Here is a 24,767-nt window from a genome sequence, read left to right on the forward strand (position 1 = left end):
GCAGCCCAGATGATAGTTGACTACTCCAGTTACCAGTTGTCTTATTTAGCATATGGGACAAAACATTCATTATCATCACAAAGAGAACTGGTGAAAGGGGGCCACCTTGCTGCAATCTTGAGTTCCTTTGAAGTTTCCAGAAGTAACCTAGTTAATACTCACTAAGAACGTAGGTGTATACACACAAGCTCCAATCTTCTCAATAAATACCGTTGGAACATTATAAGCCTGAAGAGTAGATAGAAAGAAATTACACCCGACAGAATCAAAGGCTATAGAGATATCTACCTTTAGTGTGATTCTACTGTGGATATTGCCTTTGTAATATCCCTCGAGAACTTCTGAAGCTAGAAGACCATTTTCCAATAGAAATCGATCATTGACAAATGCCGCCTGGTTGGGCAAAATGAGATCTGGAAAGATCGCCTTTAGTCTCGCCGTTATTAAACAGAAGATGAGCTTGTATATTGCGTTAATACGTGATGTTTGACATAATTATTCCTGAATCTCCCCAGCTCATGGTCTATTTTGAAGTAGAACCAAAGAAGTTACATTAAGAGCGGATGGCATTAAGTGGTCTAAAGAACATAAGGATTTCTCGGGTGAAATAAGCACCTTTGAATTGTCAACTTGCCTTGAAAAACTCAACCGGGAACCATCAGAACCAGGGTTTTTCTTTGGATCATTTTAAAAGACTATTTTTATGGACTCGGTTGTAACTGGCACAAGTAGAGAAGTTAGTTGAGCCGAGGAACATTTCTTCGAGATGAAAGCATGAAAGATCTCTGTTAATTGAGGGAAATGGATTCCCCTAACTGAGTCCAAAATACCAGAGAAATGATTGACTACTAGCTCATGAACCTCTTGCAAAGAAGCTGTTCGAGTTTCATCAAATTTAAGAAGATGTTTGATAGTGTTTGAAGTATTTCTAGCCATTGTAACCTGATGAAAAAAGAGTATTACAATCACCATCTCCAAGCCATTTGATTCTAGATCGCTGTTAGCTAATATTTATCATTCATATGAAGGGAAAATGAACATTTTATTTTCTAACTATTGAAATCAGCAAATTTAAAATTGAAGTATTATTCGCACGATTTTGAGCCCCAATTAAATGTTGACTTAAAAAATTAATGATAAAAATAATAAGAGGTTAAGTTATTAACGGGGCCGTTAATATTATATGCATTTGTTCTTCTTCTTTTTTTGCCATCGAAAGAGCCATTTCATTTCTAGTTTGTCACCCTCAGTTTAGCTTGTGGGGCTAACCAACTTGGTGCAAAAGGGTTTACAAAGGCTGTATCAGAAGCACATGATCGGGCACCTTTTGCAAAGCTATCCGCACGGAAATTCAAAGATCTAGGAATATAAGCAACATATATTTCAGAAAATTCTTTGGAAAGAGCTTGTATTTCATCGAGTTCCAAGGCCAGAGCAGGCCAATCTTCTTTCTTTTGGATGAGTTTCACTAGTTGTTCACATTCTGTTTCAAATACCATCTCTCTGCGTCCAAAGTTCAGTATCTCTTGCATTGCCCATAGCAAACCTTCAGCTTCCGCCTGCAGTGGTGATTTGGTGCATATATTGGCATTGCCCATAGCAAACCTTCAGCTTCCGCCTGCAGTGGTGATTTGGTGCATATATTGGTCCTCGCTCCATACAACATTGGAAAGTCAACGTCCATTAACACAAAGCCAATTCCAGTTATGTCTCTTTCATTTATCCAGGAGGCGTCAACTTGGCATCTCCATCTGGCCTGAGCGTTTCTCTGCGGGGGACCACTCGTATCCATTACCTCAAAACCCAAATCAGTCTCCAAAATCTCCTCTGCACTCTGAGCTATCCTCCAACACTCTGCTTCTTTACTTGTTGTATGCATGGTGTCTAAATGTGAAATGTCCTTGTTGTTGAAGACCTTTTCGTTGCGAGCCTTCCATATGTACCATATAGTCCATGGGAATCCAGCCAACAATTGCGGGTCGACGCCTCATTCCTTTGCTCGCCATTGTAAATAATCTATCTTTGCATAGAGAGATTGGCACGGGAACACACCCGAAATTGTAGGAACAGAGGACAAAGCCTAAGCTTGAAAAGCAGGCGGACATTCAAAGAGCGTGTGATTAATAGGCTCATACTCAGCTCCACAACGCACACATGAACTGTCTCTGGTACAGTGACGAGCTTTGAGTTGGCCTGAAGTCGCTATATAACCGGAGACAGCTTGCCATAGAAGGTGTTCTAGTTTTCTCTGCGCTTGAGTCTTCCACACTGTTTTTTTAAGGCCAGTAGTGCTTGGTTCTAACATCGGTGGGGAGGCTTGTTTAAGTCGCAGGTCGCGAGCTACATTGTAACCCATTTTTACCGTATACAGCCCAGATTTTGAGAAGTCCCAACAAAAACTATCCTTTCGACCTGTCCGGCTAATGCGGATCGATGAGATTATCGGGATGTCAGCATTATCAACGAACTCGTTAAGCATCTCCATGTTCCATGTCTGTGAATTAAAGTCTATAAGATGATGTACCCGAAGATCAGGGTCTCTATGGTTATCGTTCCCAGAGGCTGCTCTAGTTGGCATGGTCGGGAGCCATAAGTCTTCCCACACATTTGTATCATACCCGTTCCCTATCTTCTTCCTCAGGCCCTGTTGTAGGATTGGCCGTGAGGCCAATAGACTCTTCCAGCCATATGACGGATTGCTCGCATTGTCCACGCTCATAGGATTGCAGTGACGGTAATAGTGGCCCTTTAGAACACGTGCAAGTAAGGAATTTGGATACTTAAGCAGTCGCCACACTTGTTTTGCTAGCAGAGCTAAATTGAAATCTCTGAAATCTCAGAAGCCTAAGCCACCACATTCAAGTGGGATACATATCTTATCCCATGCTACCCAGTGCAGACCTTTATTATTTTGCTTAGTACTCTACTAGTATCGAGATACTGCACTCGTCAGCTTCTGCGTAATACCCCGAGGCAGAAGGTAGCAGGACATAACATATGTAGGAACTGCTTGGGCTATCGACTTGATTTGAACTTCTTTTCCACCTTTGGAGAGGAGTTTAGAAGACCATGAATTTGCTCGATCGTTTAATCGTTCTTGAACGAAGCTGAACACATGTTTTTTGGAGCCACAAATCTTTTCTGGTAGGCCGAGATACATTCCCATGTCACCTTCTTGATTAATAGCAAGCGACCGTTTCAGGTCAGTTTTTAGGGACGCTACGACCTTAGAACCGAACAGAACTGAAGATTTTGCTTTATTCAGTTGCTGTCCTGAGGCTTGTCCGTAGACCTCAATAAGATGCATCAGCTCTTTGCAATCTTCAACTTCAGCTTTGCAGAAAAAAAGAGAATCGTCCGCAAACAGTAAGTGCGATACAGCTGGGCAAGCTCGTGCGATTATCATTCCAGTAAATTTATTTTCTTGTTCCGCTTGCTTGATCTGCGATATCAGAACGTCCGTGCAAAGAATAAATAGAAATGGCGATAAGGGATCGCCCTGTCGTAGTCCACGAGAAGGTGTTATGCTCCCTTTAGCTTCTCCATTAATAAGAACTTGGTATGATACCGAGGAAACACACCGCATAATCAAATGAATCCATCGGGGATCAAATCCCATTTTTCCCATGAGAATTTCGAGAAAGCTCCATTCCACCCGGTCGTACGCTTTGCTCATGTCTGTCTTGATGGCTATGTATTTATTTTGGCAGCTCTGGTTTGTGGAGAGCGTGGAACATCTCTTGAGCTACCATGATGTTGTCTATGATCAGACGTTGAGCCAGAAAAGGCTGATTGCGTTTCCGATATGAGATCAGGAAGCACTTTTTTCAATCTCGAAGATAGGACTTTTGAGATTATCTTATAACTCACGTTACACAGGCTGCTCGGGCGGAACTCTGTCATAGACGTGGGTCTATCCGTCTTTGGTATCAAGCAGATATTGGTATGATTCATGCGCTCATCTAGCTCTCCAGACGCAAAAAAGTCTTGTACGGTTTTAATGATATCCTTCCCTATCACCTTCCAGCACCTTTGATAGAAGAGGCTAGTCATACCGTCCGGTCCCGGTGCCTTCTCTGGGTTTCTCGCGAAGACCGCTTCTTTGATTTCAGCTTCTATAGGCGTTGCAGTCAAGGAAATATTCATATCATGGGTAACAGACGCGGTAATATACCGGAAAGCTTCTTCTCTGTCTCCTGGAACTGAAGCCCTAAAAAGATCAGTAAAATAGTCTGATGCCAGTTGCTCCAGTCCATCCTTGGTTTCTATCCAATTGCCCATAGAGTCTAGGAGTTTTGTAATCCGGTTACGTGCTCGGCGTTGCTTGGTCTTAGCGTGGAAAAATTTTGTATTTCGATCTCCTGCTCTTAGCCATAAGGCCCGACTTTCTTGTTTCCAGAACAATTCCTCTTCTCTATATGCTTCACAGAGCTTCCATTACAATTCCAGTTCTTCCTCGCTTGAAACATTATCGTCATTTTTGGCTTGTTTGAGTTGTTGCTTCAAACTCTCTATCAGCTTTAGGTTGTTTGATGGATTCCGTCTCTTCCATCAAGAGATAGTTGTACGACATTTGCTGATCTTATCAAAGAGCCGAACAGGCTGGCTGGTTTCATGATTCTCCCATCCTTGTTTGACTGTCTCTAAAAACCCCTCCTTCCCAAGCCACCTTCTATCTAACTTAAATCCTCTCCTTCCTATCGTTTCTTTTGTTTTTATACGGACTAAGATCGGTCTATGATCTGATCCCCCATCTCAAGAGGTACTCCACATCAGTGTGGGAAAAAATATGATGCCAATCCTTGTTCCCCACAGCTCGGTCTAGACGGCAATGGACCCTCCCGGATCTTGTTCTACCTGCCCATGAAAGCCAGTTTCCAGTGTGTGGGAACTCTATCATACCACATGTCGCCAGCATATTTTTAAAAGCAAGGAAAGACGAGTCAGAACGTTTCCTCCCACCTTTCTTCTCTAAGTTACTGGTAATCTCATTAAAGTCTCCCAGCATGAGCCATGCTCATGATCTTTTTAGGCTGATTTTCATTAGTCTCTCCCACACCATCTTGCGGTATTCAACAACTGGATCACCATACACAAAGGTCATAAAAACCTTATGTCCTTCAATTTTCACTGCAATATCGATCATTCTTGCATTTGAAAACTCAATGCTCACTTCAGAATCATCCATATAGAACAAAGCAAGTCCACCGCTTCGCCCTAATGGCTCCACTGTGAACAAATTATCATAACCAAATTCAAATTTAAAGTATTGCAAAAAATAAAAATTATTCTTAGTTTCAGAAAGAAAAGGAAAACGAGGTTTAAAGCATTGATGCAACTCCCGAAGATATTGCTTTGTCAGGTACGCACCAGCCCTCTGACAGTTCCAAGCTATTGCATTCATATATGAGTACTAGATGGTTTCTGGGACACCATCGAACCTGCTTTTGTTACTGGTTTCCTGCTTTTGTTCGCAGAAGGGTACACCTCATGGCGAGGGAGTTTTGTTGCGTTCCTGTTCTGGAATAGAGCTTCTCGGGGTGGCTTTAGCTGTTTTGGCTTTGGAGACAGCCTCCCTCGGTTTTTCGAGTTTCTGTGAGGCTGCTACACCCCTGAGGTCAGGGGGCTTCTCGATCCTTTCTTCTTCCTCAAAGACATGGCATATGAAGCTTCATTCTTCTCTTTTGGATCTTTGATACCAGCTTTGTGAGTCTTTCCCTAAATTAACGTAGATGAGCTCGGCTTTGATGACTCTTTGTTCTTCAGGGTATTCTGGGAGAGACGAGCTATGGCTTCAATCTGGCCATCCTCCTTTTCAGCTTCTTCTGTATTCTCATTTTCTAGACTTTCAAAATTCTCCAGGGTTTCAACATTCTCGTCCAAGAGATCATCATCCTCCACCATATCTGCATCCATATAAAGATCAGCATATTCATCAATACTTTTATTAAGTTCATTCTCCTCTCTCTCCACTTCTGAAGCTGTGGGCGACACCATATTGGTTTCCTTTTCCATGCTTTTTTATTTTATCAAGTCTGTACGCTCTCCCCCTAGTTCCTTAGGTGGGTTTTGTCCCAGAGACCCTACATGATTCTTCGAGCCCCTTTGGAGCTCTGAGCTGTCCTCTCGGGCTTGGGTCGGAGGGATCATTGTCGGGGGTACCTCTTTTCCAGATGAGGAGCCCAGGATATCCTTCCCTTTCAAAGCTACATATCTTGCTGCGTCTGTGTTTTTGGTAAGCTCGATTCTTTTATTTCTCACATCCCTTACCTCCTCTCTCTCTCTGTTTCTGATAACTGGTCTCCATTCCATATTTTTTGGGGGGAGGGGAGCGAGAGTAGCGACCCCTGTAGTAGGAACTATGAGTCGAGCGTCTATAGTTATCAAAGATGGTTCGCTATGAGTCTGGAGATGATCTTCTCTTGCCATCTCCTTGTTCTGATTTGTTCCAAGAATCCACGGCTTTATGCTCCTGTCTCTTTTTATTGGGGTCCTTGATTCGCCACTCAGAGGATGAGGCTGTATCTCTGGTCCTCTCTTTGTATCCCACGTGAGAGCTATGCTGGTATGGGTGATATCTCTCCCGATTTATGCTCCTGTCTCTTTTTATTGGGGTCCTTGATTCGCCACTCAGAGGATGAGGCTGTATCTCTGGTCCTCTCTTTGTATCCCACGTGAGAGCTATGCTGGTATGGGAAACTCTGACGGATTAGGGTTATCCAGTCTGTTCCAGACATTCTTAGAGGGATAGTCTCTTCTTTCTTGGATCTTGCCACGCAAGTCACAAGAGTAGTCTTTATCATTGCTCCACTCTCTTCGTGATGAGCTAGATCTATGTATGTCTTTCCGAGGTTCCATTACTCCGGTATCTCGGTGGTAAGATTTTTTTCTCTGGGTCTTGTAGACTTTGTCGTTGAGGGAGTGAGAAGGCTTCCCGTGTTGCATGTTCTTCAAGTTCTTTCTGTTCGATTCTTAAGACGCGGTTGTGTTCTCTTTGTTCTTCATTAAGCTCAGGACAGGTCCCTTCTTCATGAGAGATACGTTTGCACGTGAAGCAATGACGATGGAGGTCCTCATATTTGATTGGAACTTTCACCACATCTCCATTGTCAAAACCGACCTTACATTCGAACTTTAGAGGGTTATCCCCGTTGACGAAAACATGAAACCTGCTGCCATCCACATCCGCTTTATCATAAACACCCAGCGCGTTTCCTACGCTCTGGTAAGTCTCAATCTTCTTATAATGGCTTGGTACACCGGACACTTCTGCCCAGAACGCCAAAGTATTTGGGAAATCTTCTTTAGGTATCCATCTTTCAAGAGAAAATCTCCATTTAGTGAAATGGCATGGACGTCTTTGTAGAACTCTTTCAAGATCTTCCTCTTTTTCAAAGTCGAATTGGAATTTGTTGTTCCCTAGGTTTATGCCTCAAACTCTATTCTCAACGTCCCAAATTCGCCGTTTTGGCATGTGTTTCAAGATCGCTTCTACACTTCTACCGTCGGAATGGAACATCCTCCCAACCAGTGTGAGCTTGAACTTTTCTATTAGGTCCGAGTTATCAAAGAGAGGAACCTTAATGATTTCATCTTCCTCTCCTTGTTTCTGCCTCCTCACCGGACGGTATGTGTCTCCATTGCTACGAGATCCAGCCAGACGGTTCATCAAACCAGCCAAAAGCAAAACGAGACCTTTCCTAGCACGCGAACCGCACCAAAGAGGTGGAAAATTATTTGAGACAAAGTAACCTTGCTGTATGCATTACAGGATGCCAGTAGAGAGAGAGGAGTGTACGGTAGTCTCCCTCTCCTCTTCTGCTTGTTCGGGATTGCTTCACAGATCCAGATCGCCAAGAGCGTCGCCAAAACCCTAACCCTAGGCGGCTCGTATGCATTTGTTCTTCTGATACTTGAAATCCATAAACTCAGGTGATTCCCGATGAGCGAAGACCGTTTCCGGCGAAAGGAGGCAAAATACATCATTGAACGTTTTGGATATTGTGACGCACTTGCCAAAAACTATATCAAAGCTATTGGGAAAATGCGAGCCATGAACGACGCAAAGTGGATAAAAGATTACTTTTTCTCTGTTTGTTCCTAGTTCCTTCATTGATGGGATACATATGTTCAAACATGAGAGATTGTGTTGTTATAGTGAGGGTAATAGTAGGAACAAGAACCTGTTTTTTGTGTTGTAAGCCTCTCTCTACTATATAAGTTATGCTAATTCTAGGTTCTTTACTTCACTAAAATCATGAAAATCTTACAATTGTCTCAAACATCAACACAAATTAAAAAGAACAATCACATTATCATAGACTCAAATAATTCCCGAAGGCGAGATCTTGATTTGAAGTTTTAGGGTGAAAGAAATAAAGCATTCCTACAAGTAAGCATATTTCGACCAGTCATACAATCCTTACTAAATCAAAGACCTTCACAGTAGAAGAAAATCAGAACCAAGCACTCTTAACTTTTCAAAATCCAAAAACATACTAAAGAAGATCGCTGATCATTAACGTTAATCAGTTTGTATTCAACAAGAGACAAATTATTGTCGTCTTTGACAGTGCAAGATACGGATTATGTGGCTTCGATGCGTCCCCATTTTCAACTTCAAGCCTCATTGTACCTTGAACATGTCTATCCTCGAATTGCCTAGTTGTACAGTTTCTCCAGTTTCATAAGATCGACTATACATACAACAACAACAACAAAAGTTAATGAATCAAACAAGTAGGCCACATTGAATTCCACAGTTACTGGTACATACTAACTTTTTTACAGGAAAAACTATGAGTGTTCTGGAATCATGTACCATCCAACATAGAACCAAGCAAATTTCACCAGTACTAATGGCAAGGTGAAGTACATTTTACTACTCCCGTCAAATTTTCGGAATGATATCACACCAACATCAAAGACATCCCTACAATGAAGACTAAACACTAATCTTGAGCAGATTTCCACAGTAAATGTGTTCCTATTTTCAGACAAGATGATAGCTTTTTGTAATATGTTTATCTCACAAGGCTAGATAGATACATTGAAACCTTTATAAATTAATATTGTTGGGACTACATCAAGATTATAATTTTTTTTATTAATTTATAGAGATATTAATTTATCGATATACTAATTGAACCAAAAATTCAATTTGAAACTATAAAATTATATTATTTTTATAGAGATTTTTAGTGTATATTAATTTATAGAGTATTAATTTAAAGAGGTTATACTGTACATCATCCTAAAAGTAATAGAAAAGTGTGAGTAACCTTGATCATTACTACTTACGAGCAGTGAAGAGAACACACCCGGTTTCATCTCAGATGGACACTCAGCAATTCAACTAGGCTGAGACAAAGGTATCATAGAACTCGCACAAGCCTTCTTGGTAGTCGATGATCTTCTTACCTTAATTTTGGATTCTTGTTAACGATTCTTGTTCTTCTTAATGTCTTGCCGGATTTTGTCTCCTCTCGCCGGAAGTCACATTCATTCGTCGGAAATCGTCAATTTCAAAGAACACTCTATTGCCTCGTTAATAACAACGTTAACACTTTTATCCTCGTTAAATCCAACAACATTTAATTTTGGGATTAAAATCGTGCGAACAATATTTCAATATTAAATTTGCTGATTTCAAATAGTTGGAGAATAAAATGCTCATTTCCCTTCATATGAAATTGTAATTTTCTAAATATCTATTATGTGCATTACGGAAACCAAGTATAGAAACTATAGTGATTCTACTTCAGGCATCGCTTGGAGAATGTATTTTCACATGTTGGTTTATTGTAAATATGTTTTAGAGGATCGTTTAGGTAATGTCTACACAATGAACCCTTAAGAACATGACAATAATTTTAACAACCATTTATGAAATAATAACATTATTACAATATACTCCATCCGTTTTGATTTAATTGTTGTTGTTAAAATTTTTTTTTTTCAAAATAAATGTCGTTTTAGAGTTTCAGTGCAAAATTTATTAATAAGATTCTCCACTTTATTTTTCTATTAGTTAAAATATGGTTAGATGTATAGGTAATTGTGTTTTTATGTTGGAAATATACAAAATCATATGTTTTATTAATCTTTGTGTATAAACCTAGAACGATAATTAAAATGAAACAGATAGAGTAATAATTAGCTTATTTATAAACTATAGTAGTATTTAATATATTATGCTATAAACACTATTTTGAAAAAAAAATATGAATCTTAATTATGTTAAACCATATTATTTTATATAATGTGTAAATAATATATATACATTTTATTTTGTATGTTCATTTAACATTAAGGTGTTCCTAAATACCACTAATAATAGAGAGATTATGAACCCCCAAAAACGTAGCATCGATAAAAGATAAATATTTTGGTAGCCAACATGTTGCTTTATATCAAAAATTAACTAACGAAAAATACTGATAAACCAAAAAAAAAAAAATATACAATCAACATTAAAGAAGAGTTAAATGAGAACACTTACACAAGGAGTTGAGAGAAAAAAAAAAAGTATAACACAGATCACTTCACATAATTGTGAAATTTCGAAAAATAAATTAACATCATGTGCTCACTCATTTTGGTTAATTTTCTGAAGGAAATGCCCCTTTGCCAAAGTAAAGAGACTACTAGAGAGCATGTCATACATGTGGTTGAACAACCGCGAGAGAGAGAGAGAGAGAGAGAGAGAGAGAGGGAAAAGACAATAAAAATAAAGAAAAGTAAAGGAAGCATTGGAGAAAAAAGAGGCAGCCATAGCCAGAGGGTTCGTGTCGGCTTCAACCAAACACTGACGGTGTATGTATACACCTTTACTTACACGCTTTTTTATTGTTTAATCTTACATCTCCTGTTCTGACAGCAATTCCACTTCTATACCCCTCTAGATTCTCAATCTTTTCATCTGGGTTTTGTTTGAACCCTAGGTCGCTGGCTCTTGGTTTTGTCAAGATCGTTGAATCTTGGAAAGGTTCGATTTTTATCACTTGGGTCTGCTTGTTGCTTAGTTAATGTTGGGAAAGGAGGAGACTTTCGAAGATCCATAGTCAGATTTGGGTTTTAGTTTCTCGATTGCACCTGGATTTGATCCTGGGGGTCAATCTAGATAAATAATCGATACTGATCTTGTTTTTTTTTTGGATTTGCTCTCTTCTCACAGATTTGATTCTATCTGTGATAATTTTTGGTTCTGAGTTGAAATCTTTGTACACTGAAGTCAACAATGACAGTTTTGGTCTTGCAAGATGTGAAGTTAATTACTGAAATATGTTCTTGTCTTGCTTTTGCTTTTTATGGTTCTTTCTTTTACCCCCCTTTGTTTGAGTGTTTCGGGTAATGAAATCTGAGAATATGAGTCTTGTGGTGTGTGCTTTAGACACAATGTAGAGTAAAAAAGTTACATAAATGGCCCACAGTTTTGTCAGTAAAATTTAAAGCAAAGGTTTAAATGTTGATGCATCATCATGACATGTATCAGAGTTTTGTTTGTCCAAATTAGATGAGGATTGGTCCATCTTCTTTTCTCCTTCAGAAATACATTTCAATCTTATTATAGTTTCTCTTTCCTTTCTCAGGTAAACGTATCCAAAATCAAACGGATTCTCAAATGGCAGCTAGCAATCATCCATGTGGAAAACCTGGAGGTTATTTTTTGTTTATATCAGTGTGTTTGCTCTGTTTTTAACTTGGAGTTAGTTTGTTAATATAAGTGCAACCCTTGCTTTGCTTTGAGGTACGATGTAGCATCCTACAACCGTTCTTTTTTATTTTCTTTGTGTTTGACGTCAATCCATTTGTTTGTAGGGGCTTTAAGTGATGCTTTATGTAGGGAGCTGTGGCATGCTTGTGCCGGACCTCTTGTAACCCTACCTCGTGAAGGGGAAAGAGTTTATTATTTCCCTGAAGGTCACATGGAGCAGGTATTTTTGTTATTTGTTTGAATCACTTGACACTCTCATGTACCGTATCATGCTCTTTGCTAAAACCGGTTATGTTAATTGGAATGTTCTTACTCTGTCTGTCATATTAACACTTCCAAATTAATGCAAGATCATTTGATCATCTTATCTTATTATCACAGTTATTCATTTAATTGCCTATGCAGCTTGAGGCATCAATGCATCAAGGTCTGGAACAGCAGATGCCTTCCTTTAATCTCCCATCTAAGATTCTCTGTAAAGTGATCAATATCCAGCGAAGGGTAGGCTGAATTTCATTAGATATTGATAGAATTTTCTTCACCTTTTGTTCGTGAAACGTGTTGGCTAATAATTTTGAGCCGTCTTGTGTTTCACTTTGCAAGCTCAGGCGGAGCCCGAGACTGACGAAGTATATGCGCAAATAACCTTATTGCCAGAAGCGGATGTAAGTTTATTAATAAGCATTAAAAGATTGGTCTGTTGTGTCATTAATTACGGTTCTGTATTTACGTTTTCTGTTGGATCATCAGCAAAGTGAACCTATGAGCCCGGACGCCCCTGTTCAAGAACCTGAAAAGTGCACAGTGCATTCATTTTGCAAGACACTAACTGCTTCGGACACAAGCACACATGGTGGATTTTCTGTGCTACGGAGACACGCAGATGATTGTCTTCCACCCTTGGTCAGACTTGCTTCCATTGTTCCTTTTTGCTTTTTGGAAACCACTCCACCTGCTTTTCTCTCTCTCTCTCTAATATGTTGCTTTCTCTTCTTTAGGACATGTCCCAACAACCACCATGGCAAGAACTGGTTGCAACTGACTTGCACAATAATGAATGGCATTTTAGGCACATTTTCCGAGGTAAATTATTAGATGGTTTTTAAATTTCATTTCCTTTACGCCAATGCTACTTCTACTTAGAAATTTTGGGATCTCTCTACATTTTGCAACAATGTTATTGTTTTACGACTATTTAAATATCATGAGATCGCGACTACCAGGCCAGCCAAGGCGCCATTTGCTAACAACTGGGTGGAGTGTTTTTGTTAGCTCGAAAAAACTGGTTGCTGGTGATGCTTTCATATTCTTAAGGCAAGTTCCTTAATCATTTTATTTGTTGTTGGTAATATTAATTTTCGTTTAATATTTGAGCAAGCGACATAGTATATGCCTTTCAGGGGTGAGAATGAAGAGCTCCGAGTTGGTGTTAGGCGGCACATGAGACAACAGACTAATATCCCCTCCTCTGTCATTTCAAGTCATAGCATGCATATTGGGGTCCTTGCGACTGCCGCTCATGCCATTACAACAGGAACAATCTTTTCCGTCTTCTACAAGCCAAGGTCTTTCTTTTCTTACTTTAGTTTAATCGAGTCATGGTCTGAAAACAAAACCCTGACAATAATTTAATGGTCCAAAACTCATCAGCCCACCTCATTGTATTGTCAGCTTAATATATAAAAGTTAAACTTCTACTATCTTAGACGTATCTTGTCTGGAACAGACACTTTTTTCTTCTAAGTATGCATCTTGTAATGCCTTTCAGTTACTGTTGCTTGATCATAATCATTTTGCTGCAAATCCAAGCTGACATATCTTCTATTATCAGAACTAGTAGGTCAGAGTTTATTGTGAGCGTCAATAGGTATCTCGAAGCCAAGAACCAGAAGCTGGCTGTAGGCATGCGTTTCAAGATGAGATTCGAGGGTGAAGAAGCTCCCGAGAAAAGGTAACTACATCTAACTTTCTTGTTTTCTTTTTGCTGATAAAGCTAAAGGCAATATAATTCCTAGTTCTTTTTTTATTTTACTTTTTGAACAATGCAGGTTCAGTGGCACAATAGTTGGTGTTCAGGAAAACAAATCTTCGGTCTGGCATGATTCTGAATGGAGATCGCTGAAGGTTGGAATATTTATACTTTGCAGTGGAGCAAGTTGTGGAATTTTATTTCTTAATGAACATAATATAGTGAATCAATGATGCATCCTATTAACATGCTTGTTACCAAACTAATAATGCTTCAGGTTCAATGGGACGAGCCTTCATCTGTGTTTCGTCCTGAAAGAGTTTCTCCATGGGAACTTGAGCCCCTAGTTGCAAATAATACGCCTTCTGCACATCTTCCTCCACAAAGGAACAAACGACCGAGACCTCCGGGTTTGCTGTCACCAACCACCGCTCCATCTACTCCTGGTATTCTGTGTTCTTTTCTCTTCTGAACTGTTCTTCTTGTGGCAGCTCCATATCTTTTCATTGATGCTATCTTCAGTTACTGCAGATGGTGTGTGGAAATCCCCGGCAGACAATCCTTCCTCGGTACCGTTATTCTCTCCTCCTGCCAAGACCGCGGCCTTTGGTCTTGGTGGGAACAAATCATTTGGAGTATCCATTGGATCAGCCTTCTGGCCCACTCATGCAGATGGTGCAGCTGAATCCTTTGCTTCAGCGCTTAACAACGAGTCTCCTACTGAAAAGAAGCAAACTAATGGAAATGTCTGCAGGCTTTTTGGGTTTGAGCTGGTTGAAAATATGAATGTGGACGAATGTTTCTCTGCTGCTTCTGTGTCCGGTGCTGTCGCTGTTGATCAACCTGTCCCATCCAATGAGTTTGACTCTGGTCAGCAATCTGAATCGTTAAATATCAACCAAGCTAATCTTCCTTCGGGTAGTGGCGATCATGAGAAATCCTCTCTGAGGTCTCCTCAAAAATCGCAAAGTAGGCAGATACGTAGCTGCACAAAGGTGGATTACTAGCCTCTTGGATTGTTCGCTGTATCTCAATATTTTTGGGGGCTCACAACTTGTCTTAAAATTGACAGTATTGATTGCTTTGGCAATTTGATTTAGGTACACATGCAAGGTAGTGCAGTAGGCAGAGCTGTTGACTTGACAAGGTCAGAGTGTTACGAGGATCTGTTCAAGAAGCTGGAAGAGATGTTCGACATCAAGGGTGAACTCTTAGAATCTACCAAAAAATGGCAAGTTGTTTACACCGATGATGAAGATGACATGATGATGGTTGGTGACGATCCATGGAAGTAAGTGCCTTTATCGTCTAAAAACTCTAATTTTTTTTTGTGTTCACAAATATTGAGCAGCACTTATTTTTTCCTATGGATAATCTTTTTGGTCTTCTGTTTTGTGATGCAGTGAGTTCTGTGGAATGGTGAGAAAGATATTTATCTACACACCCGAAGAAGTGAAGAAACTTTCACCCAAGAACAAACTCACAGTCAATGTTAGGATGCAACCCAAAACTGATGCAGACGAAAATGGGAACACAGAGGGCAGGTCATCATCGATGGCTGGATCAAGATGATTATATCACTGTTTTAACGCATTTGCCTCGTAGGAAAAATGAAAGCAGGAGCATAAAAGATTGTAAGACGGTTGAAAAATGAGATGTCTGTGTATAGCACTGAAGTTTTACTATGTCTCCAGGTCTTATCAAGTCACTTGGATGTAAGCGTTTTCTTGTTCAACATCAAACCAATCAGCATGGTCAATAAAAAACTATGAAATTAAAAAAATTCTCTTGGTTTGTGTAGTTCTTTAGCACACATTATAAAGTCTTAAAGAACAATGAATGACGGTACAAACAAAACTTGTCGGTACTTTGGTGTAAATAATGTTGCCAGGAAATAAACAAAATGGCCATCACAAGTAGAGAGATGCAGCGAACACAATGTCTCTCTTGATCTTGGAAACAGCTTCTTCAAGTTTAGCCTCAAGCTGTGTTTCACCTATGGATTTTGCAGCTACGATGAGCTGTTGTAGAACTTCCTCCATTCTCCTTATCGCTCTGATCAAGCTCCCTTCGAAAACACGAGCAATCTCCATGATCTCGTAAAACTTGGAGCCTTTTGCCCACGCATACACCGCCTCCATTATATCCGGTCTGAACGAATGCACAAAACTCTCTACATCGATATCGACCTGCCACATTGTCACAAAAAGACAAAGTTTTGGACTCAAATCTTCTTGGATGAGTAGGGAAAAGAGTGTTAGCGAATAGTATACCTTGCAGTCAAGCTGAACTTCAGCTACACGCCTGGCTGTGTCTTGTAACTGTATGAAGAGTAAGTCGAGTTCTTCTCTGGGTTTAGCTGCGTCAGGGAGCCTCTCTCGCCACACAAAGCAAGAGAGGAGAGAAACCAGCTCCTCCACCTTTGCTTCCTTGAAGACACCACTGAACATTAGCTCCGTTAGTGTCAATTCTTCTGCACTACTGATTTCACATGCAACTTTCCCCTTCAACTCCACAACATTGTCGCTTGTGATGTATCTGTGTTAAAACAGCGTATTAATTAAAAAGGAAGTTTATATACACAAATTATTAACAGAACAAACAACAGTATTACAGCCAGACGACATTAATTTGGTTTCATAAGATATATTCAGAAACTAAAATGACATAAATTTAGGAAATACTTACCCTAGCCTTCGCAAAACACGCTTTCTGGCCTTAAGTTCATCTTTAAACGCCAATGCTGTTGAAGATCGGACAGTTTTCTTAAGTGATTTAATCTTGGCTGTTAGCTCTTCCTTCATGTGTAGAACTTTCAGCTTCTGCGCTATCAGAGGAGATTTTGCAACTTTGTGTTTTTCAAATAGGTTTTCTAGAGCCTCCAGCCGACGAACTGTCTTTTTGTAAGAGCTGCTCCGAATCTAATAACGGGGGTAAAAGTTTGTATTCACCTCTGACGACAAATAAAAAACAGAAGAGTACTAGAGTAAAAACAATATACCTTCATATCAACTTCAGGATCCAGGGGTATTCCATCAGGATGTCTCGAGAGTAATTCAGAAACCTTCTTCAGAGCATTCTCTCGAGCTTCCAATTGTGAATAGTCTTTAGGTATATTCATAATTGCACTGCTTAAACTCTTAATCTGTCCATGATAATAAGGAATAAAAGAATCAGATCATCAAAGTAAGAATGTGTAAACATTATAAACGAAGCAGCCATCATGTTACCTGAGATAAAGGTACAGAGACGACAACGGGATCACCACGTTCCTTAAATGGCACAGGTTTAATTTTCTTTTTGCCAGCGCCATCTCTGCTGACCAAACATCTGGTCAGTACATCTACGGTATAGTTTGCATCCTCTGGTCTTCTATTATCATCATCTGAAAGAATTGCTTATGTCAAGATTGAATCATCACCGTTTAAAGGGATTAATAACATTAAAATCAAAAAGTAATTGTCAGAATTCTAACCTTCAGATAAGCTTTTGACTTTGTTGAATTTCATTATCACTCCCCACGCATCCTGGTCTTCAATGCTGAATGATTGTTGCTCTCCATTATCATTTGGGCAATCGAGACAAACAGCTCTGTTCGGCAGCAAAAAGGGTAAACAGTACTTCGGAGAGAACACAATTTCACGTATATCCTTCTTCAGGCTCTTATACTGCAAAATCAGGTTATAGTAATTCCTTAAGCTTTCTTCTTCTTCAATAACCATAGAGTCTCTCTCTTCTTGCAGGGCTTTTATTTGCTTCTGCAAAGACCAGACCACAATCACATCATTTACGTAAAGGGAACATTATATAATCAATGAATCTGACATTTACTCATGCAACTGAACCTCGATATCCGGGATAGCACGGTCAGCTTGAAACTGAAAGAAAGAATTGCGGAGAAGATTCTCGGGATCACCATCTTCACTCCGCAACTGATTTAGAAGCATGTTATAGCTCAAATGGAAGGCACTGATGAAAAAGAGAAACAAACAGTCTAGGCCACTTAGTATGTTGGTCATTTTATACCCTGTGGGTTTACTAGATACTATCAGATACTTAACAAGGTACCTGTTCAAAGAATCAGCACTTCCTTTGAGCATTGATTTAGCAACAGCGGGTTCCATTTTCTCATCCACCATGAGGATGCAGATACCTCGTTTGTCAATACCTCGACGTCCAGCGCGACCACTCATTTGAATGTACTCTCCACTAGATAGCCACCGGAACTTGTCTCCATCAAACTTGCGTACATTTGTAAACACAACCGTCTTTGCTGGCATGTTCAATCCAATACTAAATGTCTCTGTTGCAAACAAACACTAAACGAAAATACTTCAACTCAAGTGGCAATGAAAACGTGAGAAAGAATGTAAAGGAACATCATAAGATTCATACCAAATAGATCTAAAAGGTAGCAAGAATTGAAAATATAGTTCTACGCTTTCACCTACCTTAATCAGACCTTCTTGAAATAATATCTCAATTACTTCTTTCAAAATTGGAAGCAAGCCCGAATGATGAACGCCGATACCACGTTTTAAGATGGGTAAAATATTTGACACCTGCAGTACATGAACCATGTCAATTTTCCGGCAGAACTAGCATGTCTAACAACCAAGTCACATCTGAAACTAGATCAACAAAAAAGGATCCTTATCGAACATCAGAAATACGGAATATAAGCTATTACATGTTAGTGAGTATAATAATTACGGACATATTTTTTTGTGAATGAAGGTGCCTACACGGCAATCAAAGTGTAAAAGTCTCAAGCATTATTCAAAGTCTGAGGCATCTTAGAAAGAGGTTTAATGAATGCTTGCCTGAGGTAGCTTCTTATCATCATCTGAAAGCATATCGATTGCACTAGTAAAGATTGTCTCCACGGAGTCTTTCTCATCGTCGCTGTTTAAATCCATCTTAGACATCTGTGGAGCAAATAGACAGACAATACAATCACATTTTAGACAGTACAAGCGACAACAAGCACACAATGAACTTCAGGTTTTACAATATACATAAAACAAGACACAGCAAGGTGCAGGTTAGGACACTAGAGGAATGATAAAAACAATTGTTCAAATGTTTATAAGAACAAAACGTACACAAAAATAAAATGAATAGAACGCTGCTGCAATGAAACAGCATACTGGTAATATTCAGGACGTAGAAACTCTTTATTAAGTGACTGCTGGAAACAGTAATATACAATGGTCTCCTGAACACTATCACGGCCACTCTAAACAAGATCACTTTGAAAAATTGTTGGTATGAGTACGTAGAGAAAACAAACCTGCATAGCAAGTGCCTCGCATTCCTTTTTGCTGAAACTGAACAAAATCACGGGATCATACTGGCGCTGAATAATCATTTTCACCAATTTGAAGATATCACTTTCTTCACCAATTTTTCCAAGTATCAAGCCCTTTTGAGATTTCCCATTTTCTCTTTTCTTGTCACCATCATTAGCAGGAACGAGTGCGTTAAGAGATTTTTGAAAGCTATCTTCATGGAATTTAGCCTTTTCATCCACAACCAAATAAAGGCCACTCCCTCCGGCAGGAAAGACATAGTGCTGAAGCGGAGTTGGCCGATAATCGGTGTAAACAATATGGCATGGTTGTTTGTGAACCTGTAGTAACAACACTAAAATCACATCTCCATAGCAACCATACAAAATAAAAGCTTTCAATCTCTTTTTACTTGAACAGACTTTGTTATCATCTCACCTTTGCAACCCAATCAGCAAACTCCTTGGCATTGGGAACAGTGGCAGAAAGAAACACAAAACGAGAATTCTTGGGAGCCATAACAATACTTTCTTCCCAAACCACACCTCTTTCACTGTCACGCATGTAATGGACCTCATCAAAAATAATCCAAGCAACCTCCCTCATAATCTCAGACCCTTTATACTGCATGCTACGCAAGATCTCAGTGGTCATGACCTGAAACAAAAGAAAACAATAAAGCAACGGGGATCATAAGGTTGTTGTAAATGCACTCACCAGACAGGAGGCGTTAGGATCAATGGTCACATCCCCAGTCATCAAACCAACGTCAGAAAACTCTTCCTTAAAATCTCTGTACTTCTGATTGCTGAGTGCCTTTATAGGAGAAGTGTAAATAACCCTCTGGTTCTCCCTCAAGGACATGGCAATTGCATAAGATGCAACTACTGTTTTACCAGCAGATGTGTGAGCTGAAACCTGAACATATAAACCATACATACACTTAAGTTTCATCCCCTTCCTACTTAAACTGAATTTACCATATTAAATCAGGATTTTTCAGCTAACCATGACAGATTCAGCATTATCGAGGCACTTGATAGCTTCAGACTGGAAGGAGTCAAGGGTGAAAGGGAATTCTTTAGCGGGAGGTTTGTTGTCTGCTTGAGCGGGGGTAGGAACGTAATTTTCAGGGAAGGAAACGTCGTGAACGCAACCCACGAGCTCTTCGTTGATGATCTGCGTGGAATCGTCTTCTCTTTGGACTTTCTGCGGCGGAGCACAGTCAGTAGATTCCTCCAGAGATTTTCTCTTCACGGAACCCATGGGGAGGAGGAGGAAGATGGAAACGCCGGCCGTCGAGGACTACTTAGCGGCGAACAAACGGTATACAGTATTTTGAGATTCGAAGAAAGTAACGATAAGGGTGTTTTTGGAAATGCCTACATATCTTTTTCTCCAATCGTCAAAACCCTAATCGCTTCCTAGGTTTTATTGACGCCACTCTGTTTTGCATTTTTTTTGTTGCATTTTATATACTAGCGATCGTCAACCCCGCACAAACTGGCTAAGGTCGTATGGCAAGCCGGTTAAGGTTGAGGCCAAGTTTTGGCTATCTTCGGATGATTCATATTGTTGGAGAATGATGGTCGGTCTTCTTCCCATTTCATTGCTTATCTTCCGGAAGTCATCTACCAATAGCTTTGACTATCTATTTCAGTAACTTCTCGTACAACTCTTTTTAAACTTGTACGAGGTTTTTAGCGTCGTATAACTCTTTTTAAACTAAAGTTTCTAGCATTGATTTTCGACTTTTTTTTTAGAAGAAATATTTTTCGGAAGCCGTTGTGACCGATTTTGACCCAAACAAATACATACTATGATTCTAAAACTGGACTTATATCATAGTCAGAAACCTATAAAAACTTTGATTTATCACTAATCTGCAAAATACGTATTGTTTGTTGATTTTTAACAAATATAATATTATTTTTTTGAACAACAAGTGTTTATTTAATTTCTTCTGCGACTATTCCAGACTAGGTAAAAAACCCGTGCGATATCGCACAGGAACTCATTTTATAAAATAAATTATATGGTATATAATTGAAATTTTTAAGTAAAAAAATGTACTATCTCTATTTATGAATAAGTGTCACTTTGATATTTATCACATAGATTAAGAAAATAATAAAAATATATGTAAGTTGTTATTAATTATATTTCTCTGACCAATAGTATTTGAGATAAATAAAATTATTTATAAAATCAATGCAGTTTTCAATTAATTTTCAGCTGTAAATAAATATAATTTGTATTGAAATTGTAAAATGATACTTTTTTGTAACAAGAAAAAAAATTAAAATGACATTTATTATGAAATAGATGAAGTAATGATTAATACCAAATGTTACAATAGTTCATTACCAATATAATAACAATAGTTCATTACCAATACTAGGATCGCCCTTCGGGCGAGAAAGCAACAAACAAAATAATATAAATAAATCTTAAATATTTATTTTATTCTCAAGCAAAATAAAAATAACTTTTTTTTATTTTTACCATAATTTTTACTATTTGTTTTAGTATTATTTCTATACAAACCATTTTTTACCATTAAAAATAAGAAAATATAATTATTTGACCTTTTAAATATTTTCTATCTTGATTTTAGTAGTAAATATAATAAATTAATTTTAAACAGTAGTCGATTCTATAGAACACAGTAACATATATTATTTTCTCTTTTGTACGTTAGTTTAATGAATCTAGTGACACTATTTATTTTCTTTTAAAATTGCTAATTTAAACTATGTAAAAATACCAGTTTAAAAAAAACTATGGAAAAATAGCAGACTCATTATTAATAAATTACTTTAAATTAGGTAATCAGCATGAAAACCTCATCATAGTAACTATTATTCATTAGTGCTCGGAAACAACCGTATTTCGTCGTACATATAGATGCAGAATTACCACTTTGGTTTACAGAGTTAACATGAGTTTGTAAATATTTACTGTAAAAAAAAAGTAACTATTATTCCTTATAAATATACACGTTTGTTTGAATCATAATTATGTTATTATATTTGAAAATCAAATAAAACTATTTAATAATTTGATAGGAAACTGTATTATTAATTTAGAAATTTTCAAAACTCTAATGAATTTCTACAAAAATTTGAAAATATATATTCAAAATAGTGTATAATTTTCTATTTCTTGTATTAATTCATAAGACTGTAGATGTTTAACTTAAAAATAATAAAATAAATTATTTAAATTACTTAAGTAACTAATTTATAGAAGATGCTAACATATATTCCAATATCTTTGGGTTATATGCTAATTGTGTTGAACTTATAACAGTTATAACAGGAGAGAAAAAACTTTATGACGTTTTACAAAATTGAAGTATGCATTTATCTGAAAGAGAAAATAATTATGATCTAATTGCTTTTTTTTATCATAGTTACTTAGTTTTGATGAAAATAATGGATTTTATCACAACGGATTAAAAATTATATTATATTTTTATATTTTTATTCTTGGTTTTTAGTTATATGTAAGAGAATATATATAGATTTGTTTTTACGTGCATGAAGGAAATGGTGAAGGAGGAATAACCCAAATTAGACAATGATAGACGATATGATGATCATGCACATGAGTTTCGGGAATAGTCTCGTTAATTTAAACTATTTCTAGTGAGTGATTGATAGAAGTGGTCACAGATGAGCGGCTAAAGCAATACATTCTCTACACCAAAACTCAGGACTCGAGTGTTGGTATGTATTTTCTGAACAAACCTTGCAGCCTCTAGAGCTTCGTAGATTGTGATGTGGCGGTAATAAGAGGATAAACTTTTGTTGTAGCGGCTTCATGCGCCTTCCTGCACCCTCGTGTACAGTCCTCATAATCCCGTGGACAGTCCACTATCTCTGATAGGCTTTGCAGTAATGGCGAGGCTGGTTTATGTTGTTGTAATAACAGAACTTAGTGTCCATGCTCCTGCATCTTGGACAAGGCAGAGTTTTGGACCCTTCCGGGTTTTACAGTCTGTTGTCTGTTGATTGTTCTCGTCAGTCTCTCTGATCCGTTAATGTCACCTCTTCTTTGTCTCCTACTTCTGTCTCTGATCACTCTGGAGTTACTTGCTCTGTAGATACCTGGGAGAGGGGTAATAAAAACATTACTTTAAGAACACTTGCAATGAGTCTATAATGATTTCAACAGCAAACAAAAGAAGATATGGTTGCTCGACTATGCTCAACAGGAAGCTCAAAGAGAAACAAAGGTTTTGTAGAAACAATCTAAGAGAACATAATCAAAAAGACACAATACACGAACAAACATAGAAACAAAATAAAAGAAGTGCCCAGACTTTCAAATCTAACACTGACCAATAGGGTATGTCATTTCAAAAGGCAATAGCAGATCAAAATTTTAGTTTCTTAAGCCCACACAACATAATGTTCTTAAGGAACTGGAACAAATATTAGAGAAAAAACATAATAAAATTAAATTATATCATTGAGGGGACATGAAAACTCCACCTTTTGACTCGTCTCAGCTTTCCAACTTCTGCGACGTTACGTGCTTTCAATAAACCCATGAAACGTGGCACCACCATCTGAGGACTACTGTCAAATTTTCAAATCATAAAGAAAGATATGGGATAACACCACCGTTGCAAATTGTGTGTAGTAAGGAAGGAATATGATTGAATCTCGTGAAGCAGAGAGATTTCTAGAGGTTCTCGTCTCTCCTATTTATAGTTTCAGGAATTAGGGATTTTTGATGGAAGTTAAAAAATGGGTTATTAAAGTCGACATAGTGGGAGAACTGGATAGAGAGGTAGTTAATGGAGAGATGTTATCAAGTGGCTTCAATGAGGAACGATAGCGTTACACATGGGTTCTGAGATCGGCGGTGGAATACAGGGCATTAAGGGCATCTGTATTGGGAGTCCCTTAAGGCATCCCTTAAGGGAAAAGGGTGGGAACCGAAGAAGAAAGAGAAGGGAAAAGCCCTTAATTAAGGGCTGTCCCTTACTCTTCCATGACCAAAAAAAAAAAAAAAAACAAAAAAACAAAACAAGGGACTCTCTCTCCCTCTCTCTTCATCCCACCAATAAAGATGCTCTAAGAAGACTACGCTCGAAGAAAGAGAAGATGTTTGACGTGGCAGAAAACAGATCGTCGGCGTAAAGAATACACACACAAACACAAGTATGACCTGTCACTTTAATTGGTCAGGAATATTTTATCTGACGTGGCACTCCTTAGAAGCTCTAAAAATAGCTTCTTTTATATAGTAGGATAATAATAATCACCCACGACTGTAAGGATTTATCACTAAAGATTCTAATTGTTCATCACTAAAAATTACAATGTTTTTTTAATTAGTTGCAACTGTTCGTTGAAACAGTTACATTGATTCACTTAGACCTCTAACAATAATCTCTCATCTAAATGTGTTAGTAACTCAATAAATAAATAGCACATATGATATATCAAACAAGTGGTAGAGACAACTTATTAGGGAGAGGATCAATTGACTCACATAAAATTTTAGAAAAATATTGTACCATTGTTCAAAATTGACCCTTGCCCAATAATGTTTTGACGCTATCAGATTTTAGTTCAAAGGTACTTCACTAATATTTATGCACTTTTCTATGAAGAAACATATATATTTTGAACTTTATAAATAATTATCTTGTCTCCGCCACTGTATCAACTTCAAATATAAATAGAAATGTGTATATAAAAAAAATTATTTTGGTTAATATTTTGTTAATACTTATCTATTAATAATAAATATTTTCTAAATAACTTTAAATATT

At 38.1% G+C, this 24,767-nt stretch overlaps 4 protein-coding genes across 8 annotated transcripts; 1 reads left to right on the forward strand and 3 right to left on the reverse strand.

Annotated features, from left to right (window-relative positions):
• Nucleotides 1-1,232: 1,232 nt before the first annotated feature.
• On the reverse strand, nt 1,233-1,879 carry LOC103829594. The gene is made up of 2 exons (XM_033275939.1): nt 1,547-1,879; nt 1,233-1,451 (listed from the first exon to the last, which is right to left on the reverse strand). Exons 1-2 carry the CDS (start codon nt 1,877-1,879, stop codon nt 1,233-1,235), a joined length of 552 nt encoding a protein of 183 aa, XP_033131830.1.
• A 201-nt stretch (nt 1,880-2,080) lies between these two features.
• LOC103829604 lies at nt 2,081-3,676 on the reverse strand. The gene is made up of 2 exons (XM_009105283.2): nt 2,942-3,676; nt 2,081-2,746 (listed from the first exon to the last, which is right to left on the reverse strand). The coding sequence occupies exons 1-2, from the start codon at nt 3,674-3,676 to the stop codon at nt 2,081-2,083; spliced, it is 1,401 nt and encodes a 466-aa protein (XP_009103531.2).
• Nucleotides 3,677-10,439: 6,763 nt separating this feature from the next.
• LOC103829217 (auxin response factor 1) lies at nt 10,440-15,479 on the forward strand. 4 transcript variants are annotated; one of them, XM_009104888.3, is made up of 16 exons: nt 10,440-10,815; nt 10,944-10,987; nt 11,592-11,660; nt 11,821-11,936; nt 12,122-12,217; nt 12,325-12,381; nt 12,467-12,619; nt 12,715-12,799; nt 12,940-13,030; nt 13,117-13,281; nt 13,548-13,667; nt 13,765-13,840; nt 13,963-14,131; nt 14,208-14,680; nt 14,786-14,976; nt 15,089-15,479. In XM_009104888.3, the coding sequence occupies exons 1-16, from the start codon at nt 10,583-10,585 to the stop codon at nt 15,255-15,257; spliced, it is 2,307 nt and encodes a 768-aa protein (XP_009103136.2). In that variant the 5' UTR covers nt 10,440-10,582; the 3' UTR covers nt 15,258-15,479. The 4 variants fall into 4 exon arrangements, with proteins under 4 accessions (XP_009103136.2, XP_009103129.1, XP_009103121.2 ...); XM_009104873.3 differs by having other exon boundaries at nt 10,594-10,815; nt 10,905-10,987; XM_009104895.3 differs by having other exon boundaries at nt 10,595-10,815; nt 10,905-10,987; nt 14,217-14,680.
• LOC103829199 (DExH-box ATP-dependent RNA helicase DExH9) lies at nt 15,438-20,242 on the reverse strand. Of its 2 annotated transcripts, XM_009104861.3 has the most exons (14): nt 19,985-20,242; nt 19,694-19,894; nt 19,415-19,633; nt 18,979-19,317; nt 18,509-18,613; nt 18,137-18,247; nt 17,754-18,004; nt 17,531-17,654; nt 17,161-17,443; nt 16,916-17,070; nt 16,687-16,830; nt 16,374-16,606; nt 15,959-16,223; nt 15,438-15,874 (listed from the first exon to the last, which is right to left on the reverse strand). In XM_009104861.3, the coding sequence occupies exons 1-14, from the start codon at nt 20,240-20,242 to the stop codon at nt 15,596-15,598; spliced, it is 2,967 nt and encodes a 988-aa protein (XP_009103109.1). In that variant the 3' UTR covers nt 15,438-15,595. The 2 variants fall into 2 exon arrangements, with proteins under 2 accessions (XP_009103109.1, XP_009103116.1); XM_009104868.3 differs by lacking the exon at nt 19,985-20,242 and having other exon boundaries at nt 19,415-19,607.
• Between the last annotated feature and the right edge of the window lie 4,525 nt (nt 20,243-24,767).

Source organism: Brassica rapa, chromosome A01 (genome assembly GCF_000309985.2).
Source record: "Brassica rapa cultivar Chiifu-401-42 chromosome A01, CAAS_Brap_v3.01, whole genome shotgun sequence".
Lineage (NCBI taxonomy): Eukaryota > Viridiplantae > Streptophyta > Magnoliopsida > Brassicales > Brassicaceae > Brassica > Brassica rapa.